At 36.0% G+C, this 22,561-nt stretch overlaps 1 protein-coding gene across 3 annotated transcripts in view; it reads right to left on the bottom strand.

Moving 5' to 3' along the window:
- Positions 1-224: 224 nt before the first annotated feature.
- The window catches only part of LOC145688026 (dynein regulatory complex subunit 11), a 104,503-nt gene continuing 82,166 nt past the window's right edge, over positions 225-22,561 (bottom strand). The window contains exons 13-14 of one of the 3 annotated variants that reach the window (XM_081761699.1): positions 19,355-19,449; positions 225-1,999 (exon numbers count right to left, since the gene is read on the bottom strand). In XM_081761699.1, the coding sequence (XP_081617825.1) occupies positions 1,861-1,999; positions 19,355-19,449 (234 nt within the window). In that variant the 3' untranslated portion in view covers positions 225-1,860. The remainder of the gene's footprint in view (positions 2,000-19,354; positions 19,450-22,561) is intronic. The other 2 variants (XM_081761698.1, XR_014131830.1) reach the window with 2 other exon arrangements.

Genomic DNA, 22,561 nt, shown 5'->3' with positions numbered 1-22,561 from the left:
TCGTGGAAGTTATATGTGATTTTATCTGCACTAATGAATATAGTAAAATAAATAGTACACATAGCATATTTTTATATAAATATGTTTATATCTCTAGAAAGAATAATGCGATTCTTATGAAACTTAGAGGGCTTACTAAGTATATTCAAGCTAACATACAATATAATTTGTGTGTTTATATACATAAGGGTACCCAAGCTACAGGTATGAAAATGGTTTTTAAAAAGGGAAATTTGAGGGGAAATTTCCCGAAAATCCCTCTGTCACGGGAAAACTGAGGGGACTGGAGAAAAACTGATTGCAGATTCGAATTCTACGTGAAAAGTTCTATTAGAATCAGGTTATTTTCTTCCGTGTGCCAGAGAAAAAGTATTTTTTTGTCGACTAGTGTAATTAGATGTTGGGTCAGGAGCCACAAAATTTTTGAATGGCCTCTAGATAAATCGAGTTTCCGTATATTTTACGGAATAAGCACATCAAACTAAGTTAAGTGGTAGTTTTGGTTTGGATACACTATATGCAGTTCTCCAGATATAAGACGTACAAGAAAACGTTTGGTTGAATGAATTATATTGGAATTTTTGGATCAGGGGCCACAAAATTTTTGAACGGCCCCTAAATCGAGATTTCATATATTTTACGGAATAAGCACATCATACTGAGTTAAGAGGTAGTTTTGGTTTGGCTACACTGTATGTACTTCTCCAGATATAAGGCCTACAAGAAAATTTCTGTCTGAAATATATTAGATCTTTTGATTAAAAAAAAAAAAAAAGCTTTGTATACACTTGTGACTCACAGCCTTGTTACTTAGAAACCTGATATACATTGTATCACACAAACATATTTCACATTCACTATCATCACACTTTGTCCACAATTTGAGCAAATTTAAAGTTCTGTTTTCATTGTAACAACATTGAGTCTATACCTACATATTTTCACAGATTTCAGTTTTTTAAATATTCTATCACTCTCGGCATTGCAGTTGAATATGATTTAAAAAAGAAGAAAGAAAAAAAAAAAAAGGGTACGAAACTATTATTTTGTAGTTTTTCAAGTTTGTATATAGAACAACATTCCTTGAAAATCTATGCTTTTCTTCGTCTGATATAACTTGGTTTAGGTTATCAGATAACACGAATCCCTTAAGCAAAGAGTATTACTCATAGAACTCGTCGATGTTAATATTTTTATTTATTAAGAATTATCTTTACGTCGTAAAAGGAGGACCAAATGTACACAGCTTTTTGCTAAGAACATCAATTCTGCTCCTTCAAAATCGGACGCTCCGGCTAAAAGCCGGACGTCTAGTAACATCAACTATAGGAGGAACTGTGCATTATGTAAATGTCACTAATGATTAGATATGTCGATTACGTGGACTTGCGAAGATAAAATAATACGTAGCTTAGTCTGATGTAAAACACGAAATACTTCATTGCAGTAAACATTAAAATGAAGAGGAAGGAGAAAATATCAGACATAAAACCTTAAGCTAAAACTTTAGTTGGATATACTGAAACCAATATACGAAGTGAGTAATCATTGCAACAATAAATAAATAAAAAGTTCAAGTTAGTCGGAATAACATAGCACTTGTCAAACAAGAAATTTATAGTTTCTCTTTCGCTATCACTGTGGCGCACTGTAGTTAGAATAATAACATATTTCTAAACGTCCATGATTTAAGGTATTTTTAAATGTGTCGAAAACTGAAGCAATAATATTGTAGTTTTGAAGTTGGATGGATGATCATAAAGTTACGCTGTCCTTTCACGTTTCGAATATAAAATGCATCTTCCATTTAGAATATTTTGTTACGGAAAGCTTCTTGAAATATATCCGTAGTAAACCACATTATTTTTTACTCTTTTTCTTCTCTGCCTGCATTTCTTGAGCAAGTCGAAGTTTCTCCTCCTCTAATTCACGTGCTTTCGCTTTCTTTCTTCCCAGTGGAGTCTTCAAATACCACTGAATAAAGGATTCTTCTTCCTCCCTAGTGAAAATTAAAAATTTAATATTATCAGACAAATCACTTAATAATCAGATGAATACAGCTTACTTCAAACCAAACACTTAATGTGTAAATAAAATTATCATCGTTTGTTCATTTTTACCGCCGATTTCCCCAAAACTAAAACTATATACAGAAAGTTATTCGGTTCATATCGACCAATTTGACAATGATGCTATCACCTATGTAGCTGCGCCAGGAACTTGAAACCAGTATCGTTATTATTGCCTGTCTCAGCTTACAAATGTCAGAGCGTCTTATTTCTCCTAGTAAAATGCCACCGACAGTAAACCGTTACTTCGAATGTTAGGGTACAGCATTGTTCTTTTCCACACACATTTTCTGTACAAGAGAATAGTGAAACAGTGTTAGGAAAATGTTTAACCATCGGAGAGACAACGGCTAAAGATATAAGATATCATGGCCAGGCAAACACAAATGGAGACAGTGCAGAAACATTTGACAAAACTAGGACCACTTGGAGGTTGCCAGAGAAAGTGTCACTTGAGGCACTTCGTGAAATTCATCCACTGGCAGTTACCAGGACAATCTACCACCCCAACGTGGCATTACCAATATACTAAATCTGACACAGCCCACTGTGAACCACAACCTACGCGGATTCACAATCTCCACAGGAGTGACACTGCTTAACATTGTCACAAACTGTAGGAAATATGCATGCGGAAGGAGGTCAAAATGGAAGACGGTTGTCATATTAGATGAGGAATATATTTACCTCACGCGTCATGGTATCATTCAGGCAATTTCGTAACGTGACATTTCTGTCAAGGGACATACCGGGTTTTACGCCAGTGAAGAGAAAGTATCTCGCAGGGAACCGTAATTGTGAATGCTGCCGTACTTCCAGCAATCCATCATGAACCAATGTATCGGAAAGAGATCCCTCGCTTATATGAAGCCCAACAAGAACCAAGTGTGGATCCACATGGGCAAAACGTCCACCTACACCCCCACCGGTTTTATCATGACATGCAGCCCGAAACGGGAATCTGTGTTATTTCCTTTCACGACATTCCTGTTAGAACCTTGATGCCAATCCAATTCATTTCTGGGCATTTGGACTGTTAAAACGACGCCTACAATACCACCCTCATTGTCTACACAGGGTGGTCCGGAAGTGGGCGTACCCCCCTTTAGCTTCAACAGTATATTGTTAGTTACGGTAGAATGTCTGTTCACAGTTACCTTGAAGTCTTAAGAGTCATAAACATCGGTATGATCACCATCCATCATAAAGAAACAAGGAAGAAACAATCGATATCACACAATACAGGAATTACGAGCAGCTGTGGAACACGCCTTCACTCTCGTGACTCCGGAGTATCTTTGCAAAACATTTGCCAGAACTTGGCGCAGAATTCAGCTGTGTTACGACATGGAATTCAGCTGTGATCATATCGAAGTTTATGACTATTACGACTTCAAGGTAACTATGTACAGACATTCTACCATGACTAACACTATACTGTTGAAACTAAAAGGGGTACACTCACTTCCGGACCACCCTGCAGAAAACCTGCAGGGAAAAATGGGATAAAATTACTATGCTTGTGCTACAACGTCGTTCGTCGCAGTGGAAAATGCAATGTCGGATGATAATTCATAACACTGGAGGTCCGGTAAATAACAATCGATGGTAGCGACTAGGCTTTACACAGGGTAAGTACAATTTAAAAATCAGTCCGATATAAACTAAACAACCTTCTAACGTTTCACTAACACTGATGTTTTACCAACTTCTGCTACCACGGGTAATAATTAGTAGCTAGTTCCTCGATATTAACGATTCTTTAGTACTTTTTAAAATAGTTATTAAAACAATCGTTAAGCATATGTAAGACTACCTAGGTATAGTGATAGGACTTTGCATTATATAACGGTAACCAAAAAAGTTCTGTCGCTTTATGTGGAGGTCTGTGTTCAATTGGCCCTCACACTGTGAGTTGAATGCGAATGGAGATAAGGCGAAAGTCAGTTGTTGGTGTGGGTACATCCAACATACTACCTGGTTTTGGTAGTTCAGTTACGCCGTGAACTTGCGTAAGGACAATGTGAACATGGGACCTCCACAAAGCGTCACAACGGGGTGTGTGCTGTACGAGTTCAAACTGGGGTCAAACGCCGCTGCAGCGGGACGGAAGATGCTAGGCCTTTGGTGAGGGTGTCGTGACTACGGGGACAGTACAGCGGTGGTATAACAAGTTTAAAGACTGTGACGAAACATTCGAAGACGCATCATGTGCCGGAAGACCAACATATGTATAAAATGAAGATCTTCAGGCAGCAATTGAGACGAACAGTGGCCACACATGTGAGGAACTGGCACTACAATTCACTGTGAGTGGAGAAACCATTCGACAGCACGTCCATCAACTTGGGAAGCACTATAAGTTGGGTCGATGGGTCCCACATGATTTATCTCCGGGTCAGAAAGCAACGCGAGCAGACACCTTTGTTTCTTTGCTGTTTCGTCCGAGGAAGCAGCCATTTCTGGACAGGGTGTTGACATGTGATGAGAAATGGCTCCTGTATGAAACTCCACGGCGACGTCATCATTGGTTAGCATCCCATGAGCCGGTCCCAAAACAGCCGAAACCAGCACTGCACCAGAAGAAGAGCCTCCTGTGGGTTTGGTGGACTGCTCGCGGCATCGTGCATCGGGAACTGCTACCAGCTGGTCAGAGCATCAATGCAACTGTGTACTGTCAGCAGTTGAGCCTTACTAAAGAAAAACTCAAAACTCTGGAGCCACCACTTCTGAATCGAAAAGGGATCCTCTTGTTACATGACAACGCTAAGCCCCACGTGGCTATGGTGATCCGGAACATCATTCTACGCCTTGGATCGGAAACATTATTGCATCCACCATATTCCCCAGACATTGCACTGCCCAACTGTCACCTGTTTCATTCCTTAGACAATCACCTTCGAGGATGCCAGTTCAAATCCCTAGTAGAGGTGCAAAATGCACTTGATACATTCTTCGCTTCACGGCCCACCAAGTTCTACCGCAATGGAATTCATGGCCTTCCAGAACGTTGGCAAAAGGTCGTCAATGCTGGTGGGGACTATTTTTGATCTTCCAGGTACGTATTAGAATACCGAATTGGTGTGATACAAAATTGGAATTTTCTCAATTTATAATATACAATATATTTAAGACTTTTGATGCAACCCGAGATAAGCATGATGATCTCGGTAAAAATACCTAAATTTTCTCTTTCGTATTATAAGTAGACTGCGCCGGAGAAAGAGTATAAGTAAAAAAAAAAAAAAAAAAGTTTTCAGGGGGCGATTTTTTATTTTACCAAGCATAAGTATGGTAAAATACTTATGCTAACAGTACCAAGACGCGATTATTCAACTCATGTTGTTTAGAATTGACTTATAACAAGTTAACAGGAGGTGGAGCATGACACATAGATCTCCAATTTTGACTTATCTCATTTTGGCCAATTTCTGACTTACACTGTTTCTCCCGCGCAGTCTAGATATACTGTATATTGTCAATTGTTTCACCTTCCAATACTTCTTCTCGTATAGCACGAAGTACTATCCACAATTTCTAATTTCTATGAGCATATACTTAAATATTCCGAAGCAAAGACATCAAAACCAGTAAAATTTTTATTTGGCCAATCAGAATGTTAAGATGTGAGTGGAGAAAAGACTGGACTGCACTGCACGAAATTGTTAACTAAACTGAGATAACAACTTTGTAGAATTTATATCATTAAGTATTCGATTTTTTAAAATAAAAATTTATAAAGATTTCAATCTAATAACGGTGTGTTGGTGGAATCAGCATTTAAATTTCTGTTAAGTGCACATACAACAGAAGGATTATTACATGAAACGTTATACGTCATATTAAACATTTGTTTATCTGTACAAAAAAGATAGCATTCCAGTAATGTTTTCTCACGCAAAGTAGAATCATAGTTATTAACAATTTCTAAATAATCGGACGGTTGTCGGAAAACTAAATTCAAAGAGAGAACTCGACTTGCAAAGCAACACAGATACTCATTTGTGGTGCAAAGTGTCCAACACTAAACAAATTATTATTATTTGTCTCCGCCTTTTACTATGTTTATTTATATGGGGTCGTAATTCTTTTCCTTCACTTTCTTCTATACAAGGCGTCCTGTCATATTTTCCGTAACCTCTCCATCAAATCATTTTCCATCTTGCCCTTTCATTGTATATTGTATGTTTTCCTCTTTCTTCTACCTGTATAAGGGGAATGGGGTTCGATACTTGCTTGTTTTAGTTCGAGAATACCGATTAATAATAATAATGTTGGGATTCGAACCTTGGATCTCTCACAAATCTCCTTTACATCATCATTCAAATGCACAAATTAGTAAATTGACGTAAGAGACAAGCAATAAACAAGTATCTTCACTCCTCCGTGATCCTAGGATTCGGGCGTAGTACTAACTAGAGACATTTGCCGTTTACCCACCGTCGCTACTGCGTCAGCTACAAGGTATACCAGTTAATACCTGTGAAGGAATACAAGGTGGGGTGGCCATTTGAAATTTACGCCAGATGGAAAGTGGGAGACGAAAGTAATATTTGTTTTTTATTGCTTAGAAATACCTTACTTGTTGATAAACACTTTATGCCGCATACACTTTAACTTATACACATTTGAAGCGCTAAAAGAAAATACGACTTATTAAACGCATTTGGTTAGCATTATCATCGCTTTCGGAAATAATAACAAGAATTGTAAATAATTTTGTATTAAAATTCACTTCACTTTGATTACATCAACCACATATAATATAAAACAAAACTAATATTTTCAAAGGATTGATAATTTTTTCACTTGGCCCTTTTTAGAATGATTTCGATGCGATATTAGAACGCGCGCGATGACCACGCCGGAACATACGAAATCATATTTACGAATGTATCGTTGAATAATGATGAGTTTGTGCGTCGTCTTCAATTTTCAAGCACATTCTTCCATGGGTTTCTTCAGTTAAACTTGTCAACTACGATTATTGAAAATATTTCACTAACTTGAAATTGCAAAAATTATAAAATAACTATCGGTGTTTTATATTCCATGTTGTAAAGGTGGTTTGCACATATGTATGAGCGAGTGTTCAATATGTCCAAGTTATTTGATATGTGTCGACGCTCTCTCCTCTTCTTCGCACGGCGCACCGTTGCCAGGTCCCAGCGCAAGAATACACTGACAAAACTAAAATACAGTTCGTAAAGAACATTGAGTTTTTGCTTTGTTATATTGCTAATTATATATAATGAATGGTTTATAGGTTAATAGAAATCACATTACAACACTGATAGTTCCAATAAGTTGTGGAACTGATGATTATTGATAATTTTCACATTGTCACGTAAAGATTTGTCATCGTTATGAAGGCTCACTGCGTGGGCGGACAGCACGAGGGTAACAGAATTTTTGTTCCAAATATGGACTGACGGGAGGAAGTAAGAGTGTCTGGAAAAGTGAGGTACCTTTTGGGAGAGAAATTCCTGAGCATTGTTCTCTTCCAACTGTTGATTAGTCGCATTTCATTTCCAAGAATTGACGTTGGAATAATGCGAGGGTTGATTTAAAAATTCATGCCAATCCATACCGTTAGAACTGGCGGCGGACGGACTGTCCACTGAAGGTATCACAGAAGTGGGCAAGAACCCTGGAATCCAAGTCTTCATAATCATACTGCAACACAACAGCAATCACAACACTCCATTAGTCCGTAAAGGGTTAATGTCATTTTAAGTTCGTTTTCACTGAAGAATAACAGTTTGTAGCTTCACTCGAACGCACATGATCGCGAAATTTGAAGAACAACGAACGCGAGGGCCATTTACGATAACGCGAGGGCCATTTCGTAAATGTCTTTTGAGTTCTTTTTATTTTCATTATTAGTTTATATCATCATTTTTTTTTCTTGAAATGTAAACACAAAGGTAATTTCAATATTTAAATATAAATTAATAGTTATTTGCAATTCGAAATACTATTCAACATCGTATTTCAAAATATCTTTCAAAATTCAAACCAAGTTACACAAACATATTAATATACTCAATGCGACAATATATTTAATAAAACATTACATTTGGTAAGGTATTGTATTCAATGCCATATTTAAGAATACACAGTAAAGTACAAGTAACACGAACTAAATGTATACCAATAAATTTAAAATTGTAAAATTGATTTAATATTTTGCAATAATGCCTCTTAATTTTAAAATAGAACACACAATATCACTCAAAATAGCATATATCACTAAGTAATTCAACATATCATGATATTGTTTTTCATAAAGATAAAATATTCCTTACGGCTAAATGCATAAAAATTTATTATATTTGAAACACCAATATTATTCATAAAATTCAAAAGTGTATGTTTCTGGGTATATCAACACAAAATATTTATCAAAATAATTTAACACAACTAAAACATGCGATATAATACACACGATAGGTTCATACTTTATTAAAATTACATGTTAAAAGCACATATGTAAATATAACACTAAAAATATTTCATTTATTATGAAATGAAAGACTGGGCACATGTGAGCTCGTTACGCTCAAAGTATATTAAAATATACTGCCTGCATTACATTGACAAGACCCTATCCCATTTATTAGTGAATATATTTCCATCCCCGAAGCAAAGTGAAGAGATAGAATGTTGGGTTAGAATTCAAAAATAATACAGAGGGGACTAATAAGAAAATTGCCTACTCCGGGCATTACATAATATGAGTAACCCATAATAGTGGAGGGACATTTGCTTCAATATCTTCAAGTACTACTTGAAATGTTTTCGTATTCAACGAAAAGATTAATACAACGTGAATGCAACACTAGTTGCTAACAATTATCATGTAAGTATTCATCTTACTAGTTTCACATTTGCATTTGAACATTGATTTTATGATTTTTATTATTATTATTATTATTATTATTATTATTATTATTATTATTATTCTCCCGTTTGTGACTCAGTGGTTCACCACGTAGGCGTGTTTAGTTGGAAAACAAGGCTGCGGTAGCCCACCACATCAGTAGGAGTCAGTCATTCTAAGTTGATCACTGTGATCTTACCAGAATGCTAATTAAACAAAACGAGAGGATTAATGAAATTTATCAATGCAAACTCTAAGTTATGTACGTTACACCATGATGATTCAGTGAGATATTTTAAATATGAATCTAATTCTAAAATTTCATTAAGGATCTTACCAATTTTATTAGAGTTAATTTTGGAATCACATTGGTTTGAAAGATTTACCCTTACAGCATTGATAGAATTATAGGTTACTTTTTCAATACAACTATTCAACTCTGAGCTTTTACTCTGTTCTTTTAGGATTTTATCACTTTTAGTTTCACAGTGTTTAGTAGCTAAATTAAGCCAAATACTCTTTGTTTCTTTGGTAGGTTTCCAAACCTTTAATCTGTCAACTGAATGTAATCCTAAACATTTACCAGTGAGTGGATTCGTTAACTCAAAAACCTTTTTTGAGACCTTTTTAGAACACAACAGGGGACCTTTGTACAAATAAAGAAATTTTGAGATTCTTTTGTCTATGGCTGAACTCAAATTTGTTTGCTTCAAGAAAACTAAATCATTTTCCTTTACCTTATATTTACTTTCTTGTTTCAGGTTATGCTTAACATTTCTTTTACGAATTATTTCAGTTCTTTTCAGATCTGCCATAACTAACTTGTTATCCCACAAAACATATTCATCTGCGTCCTTTTCAGTAACCACAATACCAAAATGCTTGAATACTGATTCAGAAGGTTTTACATTCAAATGCAAGCTGGCAGGGCTTACACCTAAGCTACTTGAGATTGAATAATTTAACAAAATTACAATTTGAGGGATGAATTTTTCCCAAGCAGTGTGATCTTCACTACAAAACAATTTAAACAGTCGATTAGTCTCACGATGGATTCGTTCAACCGGGTTAGAAGAAGCGTGATATGGTGTTACGTAATGTATTTTGATTCCATATTTTGACATTTTTTCTTTAAATTTTCGAGAAATGAAACAGCTACCATTATCAACCAGAACAGCACTAGGAATGCCTAAATGCAAAAAATACAGTGATTCTAAACAACGTAATACACATTTGGTGGTAGCATTTCGCATAGGATACAAAGTGTAATATCTAGTGAAAACATCTAAAATTGACAATGCATATTTATAACCTGAGGAAGAAGAAACGTATGGTCCTAAAATATCGATTGAAACGAGTACACGAGGACCATTAACAGTAATACTTTCCATTGGTCTAGCCGGAGGTGATGTTTTTACTTTCGTTTCTTTACATACAATACAATCATTGATAAAATTACTGATATCTTTTCTCATGGATTTCCAGTAACAAATTTCATTTATAAAACCAAAAGTTTTTTCAATTCCAAAGTGACCTCGTTGACAATGCATGTGTTCTACAACAAAACGAACTAATGAAGGTGGAATACAAATTCTCCAAGAGTTTGGGAAATGGAAATTTTTGTTCAAAAGTACACCATTGTCAAGTTTATAAAAATTTTCAAGATTTCGGTTTTTCACCTTAGAGTATGGGTCGTTAGGATTTTGAAGAAATTTCATTATTGAATCATATTCTGTATGTTCACGTTGTTTTTCGATTAGTTCCTGTATGGTCATGTTTCCGAAAAATGACGGTAGCACTTCGAGGTTATTTACCGTATGAGTTTCAGTTTTAGGAGCTAAAACTATACGTGACAAGGCGTTACTGGCTTTATTGTTAATTCCACGAATATGAACAATTTTCAAATCAAAGCTTTGTAATTCAAGACTCCAACGAGCTAAACGAGAATTCCAGTTTCTGATCTTATGTAAGTACACTAAAGAGTTATGGTCAGTATACACTTTAACATGTTTACCATACAATAAGTGTCCCCATTTACGAATAGAAATCACTATTGCTAACGCCTCTTGTTCAGTTGTAGTATACGCACGCTGCGCTTTATTTAAAGTTTTACTACAGAAGCCAATAATGTTACGTTTACCATCAATTTTTTGGAAAAGTATGCCAGCCACGGCCACTTGTGAACTGTTGGTGATCAATGAAAAATCGGAATCAAGTTTTGGGTGAGTGAGTAATACATCTTGAACCAAACTGTCTTTAAGGGACTGAAAACTATGTTTACATTCTGGAGTCCAAATCCATTTTTTTCCTTTCTGGATGAGTTCAAATAGAGGAACAGCTAATTTAGCGAACTTGTGTACAAATTTGGAACACCATTCGAAAAGACCTAAAACTCGTTGCAATTGTTTTATATTGGTTGGACGAGGTAGTTGGCGAATAACTTCTACGTAAGAAGGATCTTTACAAATACCCTCAGGTGTTACAACAAAACCCAAAAAATTAAAACTAGTTTTACAAAATGAAGATTTTGAAAGATTAACAGTCATGTTAGCTTCACTTAGCTTAGTAAATAACTGATCTAATAAATGTAATTGTTCTTCAAAAGAAAAAGTTGGAATACTTAAATCGTCAATATATGAAACGAGTTTATTATACAATGCATAACCTAGCACCTTCTGTAATGCATCTATGAGAGCAACAGAGCCATTTATGTATCCAAATGGGATAACAGTAAATCTGTACATATGACCGTTCCAAGAGAAGGCAATAAAATCACGAGATTCCTCAGACACAGGAATTTGTGAATACGATGACACGAGGTCAATTGAACTTACAAACTTAGCACCTTGAAATTTCAACAATAAATCATCAATTCGGTTTACTTTCAATTGTTTTAATTTAACATGCTTATTCAGCTCAGTCAGGTCAACTATGACTCTAGGTTTAGTGGTGTTTTTCTTAGGTACACAGAAAATTGGGTGGCTATGTATTGACACTGCTGGTTCAATGACACCTACTTTTAACCATTCATTAATTTGCTTGTCAATGCTTTCTTTAAAATGGTAGGGTAACGTATATTGCCGCTTTACAATGGGGTCACCAGTGTCAACATCTATGGAATATTCATATAAATTATACCTGCCTGGATAATCTGTGAATATATCACGGTGTTTTACCAACAAATCAAATAATTGCTGTTTTTCCTCATTACTTAAATGATCACATTCATGTACCTTTTCCCTAATTTCGTTTATTGTTGCTACAGCACACACATTTTCAAAAATAACATTATCACTTGATACCTTATCCCCACAACTTTCCTGTTTATCTTGGCTATTACCATGAGCATTTTGAATCTTATTATCAATTTCTGACATTTGTAAACCATAATACTCGAGTAAAAAATTCTCTTTTACTGCTTGATTTATATTAAGATCTTTTATTCGAAAACCTTTTGACTCTTTTCTCAACTGTGAATACGCCTGATCTCGTTCATGTAAGACACGGATCCACTCTTGTTCTAATTTACCTTTTTGTGAAATCAAACTATTAATTACAGGACATGTTGAAAATGTATAGTCATGCTTGGGTTCGAACTCTGAACTTTCATCTGACAAATTATTATTTTCTACAGAAATACCAAACTCAGTGTCAACAGGTTTATTTGTTCGATCAGCATAAGTCAAAATCTTTTTAGGTTGACAACAACTATTTTCCTTGCTATGTGTTTTTTCAATGAGCATAGGAACAACAACAGTTTTTTTTCCGTCAGAAAAACTAATTACGTTTTTCGAAAAATCAATCATCGCATGGGCGACTGTGAGGAAATTACGACCTAACAAGCATTCTGTGTTTAATTCATCTACTACCAGAACTCTTATGTCGAACATCAAGTGTTCTATTTCCACACAAATATTTACTTCACCCTTAACCTGCTTTTTTCTTTTACCAGAATAATCTACCAAGAGAATATGTGGTGCAGGTTTTAATTGCGGATGTGAAATTACGGAAGAAATACGTTTCCATGCCTCGAAACTGATAAGGGATGCCGAAGCGCCTGTATCGCACAATGCTTTCAACTGAGTATCTAATACTTTACAATAAATTTCTGCAGTACGAGTGTTATTACCCTGACTTACATTTTCATCAATTTCTATTTCATTTTCAGAAATATCTAAGTCCCAATTAACAACATTATTGATATTTTTACTCAACGTTACGTACTCCACAGGAAAAATTGGGGTGAGTGCATCTTCATTACTGAAATCATGACTATTACTAAAGTTTTCACAAGCTCTACCAGAAGCACTCTCTCGGCAGAGCGTTTCTAGTTTAACGGTGTATGCCTACTCTGATTACCTGATGCTGTAGAAGGGAAGGTACGAGGTTGATTAAAATTTGGAATAAAAGGTGGTTGGTTACCAGGATGGAAAGTTGGAAATGGTTGAGGCGTATGCTCACCATCATCAGCGCGCCTAGTCTCAGTGTAATGTATACCTTCTTGGCTATCGTACTGATTATCGTTTTCAGGGTTACGCTGAGAATGAACGTTCCTAGGTTTATTCTTATTCTTAAAATATTGATTTTTACCTTTGTTTTGGGGTTGCTTTTTGCCTTTGTTTTTGCTTTGATGTTGTGATTCTCTAAGATTATGTTCATTACTTTCATTTTCTTGGACATTAACCTGATTTACACGAATCTGTTTCTTAAGAAATCCACTATTTGTTCTAAAGCTGTCGTTGTTTTTTGACAATGTTTCAAGGTTTTGAACAACATTCAACATAGTTTGCAAATCCAAGGATGGTAACAAAACCAATTGTTTCTGAAAATAATTAGGCAATAACAATTTAATTGTATTCAAAATAAAAGCTTCACTAACGTTTTCATTCAATTCTCGAATTCTATGGTAGCGATCTGCTACGAATTGGTAAACTGTACCGTCGGCTTTAGGGTCATACCTTTTGGATTGCAATACTGACATCTTACCAGCTACGACTTGTGGAGATTCGAACTGTTGCTTGAAAGCAAGAACAAAATCACTATATGATTTAAAGTCAGGTTTACGTGTAAGAAACCAAGATTTGGAAGATCCTTGCATCAAAAAATCTAAAATATCTAAATACTGCTCTTCAGGAATTTGCATTAATTTAACATTTTTCTCAAACAGTTCCAAAAAGTTTGAAGCTGTAATTTCGCTTTCGTGTCCTAAGAACTTTTCAAACGATTCAATATCACTACGCTTAATGGGCCTAGCATTCGTAATCTGAACTGGTTTTCTGTGATGAATGCGACTACGGTTTTTGCTTTTAGATTTCGGTTTACTATTAGATTCATAACTTGTGTTAGTGCCGCTACTGCTACTACGACTGGTAGAACTTCGAGTTGATGAGGTGTTAGCTACACTACTGTATAGTGAATTAGTTACACTACGAGTATTAGCAATGCTACTGGGTCTAGATTCCACATGCAAGTTCAAAATTTGTTTTTGCGTCAAGGTTAGTTGAGCTTGTAGCATTTGCAGTTCTTGTTTGAGGTTACCAATTTCATTTTTAACCTCCAAAACAGTACTCTGGATCTGCACATACTGTTTTGATTCTTTTTCCCTATCATTTGTTAATTCTACTACACTGTTGTTACAACGATCTACTGTATTTTTGAGAAAAAGTAACGATTGATTAATCCGATCAACTTCCATGCCGCAATTGTTTACACTACTTTCATTTACGGTTACCTTTTGCATGCACTGGACTACCTGTGCTTGGTGAGCTTGAATTTTACTTTCAATGTCTACCAACGAATTTCGATTGCTACATATTTTCTGCTCAAGATCTACGATTTTACACTCATACGTGTTAGAAATCTGTTGAAAATCATGCTTCATTTGAGTTAGTGAACTACAACTTTGGGCTTCAACCTGCTGGATAGCTAATGACAACTCATTCCGTGTCTCGATCAGCTGATTGTTCATTTGAACTTTCATTTCATTGAAACGATCATTTACTTCTGCCTTAAAATCCCTAACTTCATGTTTCAAATTTTCGATTTCAACTTTAATTTCTACTTTAAAGGCATTGCACTCAGCTTCTACTCTCTGTATACCATTCGTAAGTTCCTGAGTTGAAAATTCATGTTTTTCACGTAACTCTGTAATTTCTGCTTTTACACTATTACCTTGTTTGACTAACTCATTATGATTATCTTTTATCACTTGGTTAGTATTAGCTAAATCCGCGGACAATTTTTTTACCGCGTCAAGCAAGGTTTCCATTTCGTTATACGTTGACATTGTAAAATATTACACTACAAAACATAACACACCAGGCATTGAATACAAAATTGTGAAGTTCAAATATTCGCTTTCTTCCCACTAAAGCATCTGTCTTTGTTCGGTGCGTCAGATATAAGGGGAATGGGGTTCGATACTTGCTTGTTCCAGTTCGAGAATACCGATTAATAATAATAATGTTGGGATTCGAACCTTGGATCTCTCACAAATCTCCTTTACATCATCATTCAAATGCACAAATTAGTAAATTGACGTAAGAGACAAGCAATAAACAAGTATCTTCACTCCTCCGTGATCCTAGGATTCGGGCGTAGTACTAACTAGAGACATTTGCCGTTTACCCACCGTCGCTACTGCGTCAGCTACAAGGTATACCAGTTAATACCTGTGAAGGAATACAAGGTGGGGTGGCCATTTGAAATTTACGCCAGATGGAAAGTGGGAGACGAAAGTAATATTTGTTCTTCACTGCTTAGAAATACCTTACCTGTTGATAAACACTTTATGCCGCATACACTTTAACTTATACACATTTGAAGCGCTAAAAGAAAATACGACTTATTAAACGCATTTGGTTAGCATTATCATCGCTTTCGGAAATAATAACAAGAATTGTAAATAATTTTGTATTAAAATTCACTTCACTTTGATTACATCAACCACATATAATATAAAACAAAACTAATATTTTCAAAGGATTGATAATTTTTTCACTTGGCCCTTTTTAGAATGATTTCGATGCGATATTAGAACGCGCGCGATGACCACGCCGGAACATACGAAATCATATTTACGAATGTATCGTTGAATAATGATGAGTTTGTGCGTCGTCTTCAATTTTCAAGCACATTCTTCCATGGGTTTCTTCAGTTAAACTTGTCAACTACGATTATTGAAAATATTTCACTAACTTGAAATTGCAAAAATTATAAAATAACTATCGGTGTTTTATATTCCATGTTGTAAAGGTGTTTTGCACATATGTATGAGCGAGTGTTCAATATGTCCAAGTTATTTGATATGTGTCGACGCTCTCTCCTCTTCTTCGCACGGCGCACCGTTGCCAGGTCCCAGCGCAAGAATACACTGACAAAACTAAAATATAGTTCGTAAAGAACATTGAGTTTTTGCTTTGTTATATTGCTAATTATATATAATGAATGGTTCATAGGTTAATAGAAATCACATTACAACACTGATAGTTCCAATAAGTTGTGGAACTGATGATTATTGATAATTTTCACATTGTCACGTAAAGATTTGTCATCGTTATGAAGGCTCACTGCGTGGGCGGACAGCACGAGGGTAACAGAATTTTTGTTCCAAATATGGACTGACGGGAGGAAGTAAGAGTGTCTGGAAAAGTGAGGTACCTTTTGGGAGAGAAATTCCTGAGCATTGTTCTCTTCCAACTGTTGATTAGTCGCATTTCATTTCCAAGAATTGACGTTGGAATAATGCGAGGGTTGATTTAAAAATTCATGCCAATCCATACCGTTACACCTGCTACCTCCAGTTTTTCAATTCTCTTTCCCACATAATCTTCGTTTCTTCGTTCTACCTGTTCCAGCCATCTCAACCTCATTTCTTGAATGTTTCCACTCAAGGGTCTCACCTTAACATTGCCTCTTATATAATCGTTCCGTATTCTATCCTTCATCGTCACACCAAAATTCCATCGCCACTAACACTCTCATCGCCGTCATTTCCATCTTCTTTTCCCGGACACTTGTGATTGCCCAAGTTTCACTACTGCACATCAATGCTGGCCTAATTACCGTTTTACATATACGACCTTTTAACCTTCAACTTCCTTTCTTGTAACACAGCATCCCGCTCATTCTTCTCCAGTTTAGGACAACCGCAGTGCATTCTATGTTAGGTTCTTATATGTAGTATGTAATACCACATTCTGATCGACGTACGATCCAAGACACTTACATTTTGAGATAGGAAGTAGCTTCTCTCCTTGTAGACTTAAGAAACTTCCATCTTCTTTGCTGAATGCCATATATTCTGTTCTTGTTCTACTTATCCTCACGCCTTTTCATTCCAACGCCCTTCTCCATTCTTACAGTCCTCCTCTACCTTATCTTTGGATGTTTCGCACATAACGACGTCATCCGCGAATAGCATATTTCATGGTGGTCTATTTTGTCCCTCCTTCGCCAACATAACCATTACCAAATTGAAGAAATGGGCTGAGAGCTCATCCCTAATGCAGATCAATTTCCAGGAAAACCTGTTATACCCACACTACTCTTTACTTGGGTCTCTGCTCACTCGTACATGTCCCTTACCAGCCGTAAATAATTTCCAAAAATATCCTTTCTCATGTATCGTCATACTTCATCTCTAGGTACTCTGTTGTGTACCTTACCAATTTATAAACATCAAGTGCAACTCCGCATCCATTTCTCTATATCGTTCCATCAACTGCGGGAACGCAAAAGTTGCATCAGTTGTTCCTCTTCCTGGCATGAAACCAAACTGTTCTTCTCCAACAGACGTCTCTTTTCGTATCGTTCTTTCAATTATTCTTTCCCAGATCTTCATGGTATGAGAAACTAATTTAATTCCCATGTAATTTCCATAGTCTTGTGCAACATCTCTACCTTTCTAGATTGTTGCTACCTAGGTGATATACTTTTCCTCCATTCAACCGCCATGTTATCCTGCTTCCATAGCTATTTCTGCCATGTGCACTTTCTCGATTCACTACCATGTTTCCTTCTCTTGTGGTGGTCTTTTCCCTGACGTTTTCCACAGCACTTCATCTCCAACCTTTTTCATAGTTTGATTATTCAACTTCCACCATTGTTGCATGTCCTTTACTAATTTCATTTGTGAAACTCATTATTTGGGATTTTTTCTTTTAGTCTCTATCATTTTGCATTCTCCTCTCTGTCTTGTATGCTTCACGTATTTGTCCACTATTATATCACAATCGGCTATAAGCAATATATGCTATAAGGCTACACTTTCTCCATTTATCACCTTTTATCTCCTTCACGTCCTTAAGATATTTCTTGCGACATATAATATACGGGACCTGAATGCTTCTGCCTCACTTTCATAAGACATAAGCTGGTTATTTCGCTTGTCAAAAAATGTGTTAACTACAGTCAGGTCAGGTCAAACTGTTATCTTTTCATCTTCTGCGTTTCTTTCTCTAAAGCTCCATTTTTCTAGCACTCTTTCTTCCCCTACTTTGTTCTTTCCTGCATGTCCATGTAGTTTGCCTTCAACACTTAACCTATCGTTTTCGGATACTTTCATTAATATCTGATCTATCTTTAACTAAAAGCTTTCTTTTTCTTCTTTCTTGCGCTCTACTTGAGGGGAATAGGTACATAATATGGTCACCAAATTACCTCCTTGCACCAACTTAACGCTCGCGATCTTATGGCTCTTCCTCTTTATGTCACACACTGCATTCTTTAACTGTTTTTCCACAATTCTAACTCCATTCTTCTCTTTTCCATTTGCTCCACCTCAAATGTCTCAAGAGACTCGAGAAAATAGTCACTGCAGGATAAGATTTCCCAATGATCTATCTCAAACACAGTAGATAATAACAAAGATGAGAAACTGGTTAAATAAGGCAATTAAAAACATAAATTTCAGTTCTGAGGGTAAACTGTGTTACGTAGCTACCGATTCAAATGCTTTTCTTTTTTCGTACAACACATTCGAATAATGGGTTCAGACTCCTGCGAATGATTAGGGAAAATGAAATGTGGTCCTGAAAATGAAATGAAATCGTTCAGTTTTACGCCCCACGATTATGCCGGTTAGGCTAAAGGACACGGTGATGATGACAAATAAATGAAATGGTGGAATGAAGAAAGTGGGGAAAAAAGGGAGAACCCCGAGAAAAAACACACATGCGGTGTTTGTCCACCACAAAACTCACTTGGCGCTAGCTGGGATCGAACCAAGGATCCCATGCACCAGAGGTGAACGCTCTACCACAGAGCCACCACGGTCCCTCAATGTGGTCCTGAAGAAAGAAAGAAAATAAATATTGAAGTAAAAGAGGAAATGAGCAATACACTAATGAAAGTCAATAATATAAGTCTGCAGTCAGTGATAATTACACATATATATACTTACCTGTATATAGGATCATATTTAGACAAGGCATGAATCAATTCAAGATGTGTCAAAGGTTGAACTCGCAGCCTAAGAACTCTTTTACAGGTCATCAACTGTAAGAAGACAGATTAGTGTCAAATAAGGCAAATATATTCGTAGAGTGTAGTATCAACTAATTCGTAACTACATACAACAAAGTACAAGAAAAAGAAAATGCATTTTATTTATTTATTTTTTATTTATTGTCTTACAGTTATGCCCCATAAGCTAAAGGAGGTAGATGACCAATGAAGGTAAATGATCGTGAAATGAATTGTTTTGTGCTCTCCCACCGGGGATCGAATCCGGAACTACATGCACCAAAGACACACGTGCTAGTCACTAAACTAGCGGGAAGTACAGGAACAGTTCGAATATAAGCAACAATTATTCCCTTTCCGTGCATATTTTCAAGCATTCGAATATGTCAAAACCTGCAAGCCATCGTCTCATTTGTTTCTCTCTCAGATTTAGTATATTTTACTATATATGATCAAAATACCAAAATAATTATAAAACAAACATTCCCTCTCTAATAAAAGGGGGAAAGACCTCTAAAATCTTATATATAAGACTTTGTCCTTTACACAAATCCTCATAGTTGACTTGCCCGTACTTCTAGATAATTATATCGAAGAGAAAGTAGGCTATTTAGAAAATTTTTAGCAATATACGCTGTGAATATCTATGATTAGCACATAAAAGACACATATGACAATAGAGAAGGCACTTTAAAAAAAAATGAACAATGTAAAACGCATGTATTAATAACTGCATTAATACACAAATGCTACGATACTATTTTATAGCCTAAAACATTTTAAGCTAGTTTCTTGATGATGCTCCTTAGATAAATTACACTATTAATATCACTAGTGGGTGTAGGTATGTAGAAGGAATCAACCCACTGCGAGAAGAAACAGAGAAAACCGCGCGCGTACCAGAAAAAATTACGAAAATTGTGGTGAGGTGTAGAGTGGAAATTCAAATATCACAGTTACACGAAGCTATGTACCGATATTCATTGACCAAAACATGAACTTGGACCGAGTTGACGTAATCTATCCATTTTTTCTTTCTCTCCCTCCCTTTCTTTCCTTTGTGATCGAAGAGTAGTCAGAAAAAAAAAAAACGGATTTTTCCCGTATGATCGATATACTTGAACAGTGGCTAGGAGTAGGATAGAGTAGAAAGTACTGTTGTCACTCTACCACTCGAGTCATGAGCCGATTAAATAAATAAATAAATAAATAAATAAATAAAATATACAAAAAAGTACCATACGCTTTGAAGCAGAATGTACACTCTAATGAATAAGATTAAGCAGAGGGTATACGGCATGTACTGCCGTGTACCCTCGAGTACAACTCTGCATATGTAGGTATATGAGATCAATAAGAAATGAACTGTTCCTTTCAACAAAGTAAAAGAGTAAACAATTCGGAACTACTGTATTTTCCATATACTTCTGCATTCACGAAACAATTAATGTGTAATTTGTTTCGATTTATTTTGACCGATATTAGTATTTCACAATTTCTTTACGAGCATACAGTATGCAAACGTTTGTAAAAAAGAAAAATCAAACACATTGCCGAAACTGGACAGCATTAAATGGATCTATTTTTATACCACTTACCACAAATTAATAATAATAATAATAATAATAATAATAACAATAAAGTAAATAAATGCGTAACTTTAGTTTCGAAGAAATAGCTATGTTCAAAGCCGCTCGCTTGGATATATGAGGAGTGATCAAAAAGTAAAGTTACAAAGCCTGCAGTGAAACGTATATATATTATTTCATATAACCAATACAGGCAACAAGTACATACATTAGGTTATTTTCCGACAGTCTCCACATCAGTTGAGGACTTGTCGCATCGTGGAAGGAGTTTGAAGATTCCCTCATGGTAAAAATCCTGTCCTTGCGTATTCAGTCACGTTGTCACGAAGTGTTTCACCTTCTCGTCTGACGCGAAGCTCTTTCAAGTGGGGAAACAGGTAAAAGTCGCTTGGAGCGAGGTCCAGGCTGTAGGGAGAGTCCTGAATGAACTCCTCCACGCGAGCTGTGTGCAAATTGTTGATGCCGTGCTGGGTCGGCCACTGCGCTCCTCGTTGGTAATGTTTTCTCTACCAGCCGTAAATTTTCGACACCATTCTGCGACATGTTGACGAGACATTACAGTCTCCCCGTAAACCACTAACAGCTGCCGGTGAATTTCAGCTGCGGTTACATGTTTCACCCACAGAAATCGAATAACTGAGCAGACTTCTTCGCGAGACCAGTTTTCCAAACGAGTCGCCATTTGTGTTTACCTACAACTACCACCGTAAGTGGCGGGTGGCTGAAACTCTGCACTGTTGCCAACTCCATGTATTAAAATTACCGCACACTCCTCATTCTTCTATAACAGACAAAACTCCAGAAATATCGGCCTTGTAACCTTAGTTCCAGACCCTCCCTTGTACTTTGACATTGAAGTTATACTAACCAATCTACAGTGTATCTAGTGCATATTAATAATTTTAATCTTCTGATATAAGATTATCAAAAATACGTAAGTTTCATATCTAGCTGTAATAACATAATAATAATAATAATAATAATAATAATAATAATAATAATAATAATAATAATAATAATAATAATAATAATAATACATATTACAATATACACAAATAGATTTCTTCTTTATGATAATATAGACAATATGATCAGGCCCGTATTTAGGTAAGTGCTATTCTGCACTCGAGCATAGGGCACCAGAATATAGGGGCGGCAAAATTTTGGATTTTTTTAAAGATTCTCAATAAAGTAATATTTAAAACTAGCAACCCCGCAGAGTCCCGCGCAAGCGCGAGAAATATGTTAATGTGTTCAATTCGCTCTAACAGTTACTAATTATCTAGCTTATCTGATTATTTTTAAAAAGTCACACTCTCCCACCCCCATCCGAAGGGGTGAGGATGAACTTGAACATCATGAAAACTGATACCGTTAAACTCGGCGACCTCGAAAACTATGAATTCAATACTAATATCTGTCATTTTCAATTACTTTTAAAATCTCACCCCCTTCCTGGGGAATGGAATATGACCTTGAAGTTGAATTGGATTAAAACTGTCACTATTCATCTCAGCGATCCCAAAAACTGTGATTTCAACTCTAATATTGGTCGT

The sequence above is a fragment of the Thermobia domestica genome, chromosome 6, assembly GCF_964235325.1.
Source record: "Thermobia domestica chromosome 6, izTheDome1.hap1.1, whole genome shotgun sequence".
Taxonomy (NCBI): Eukaryota; Metazoa; Arthropoda; class Insecta; order Zygentoma; family Lepismatidae; genus Thermobia; species Thermobia domestica.
Note: the sequence above shows the minus strand (reverse complement) of the source record. Positions and strands in the feature narration are given on the sequence as shown.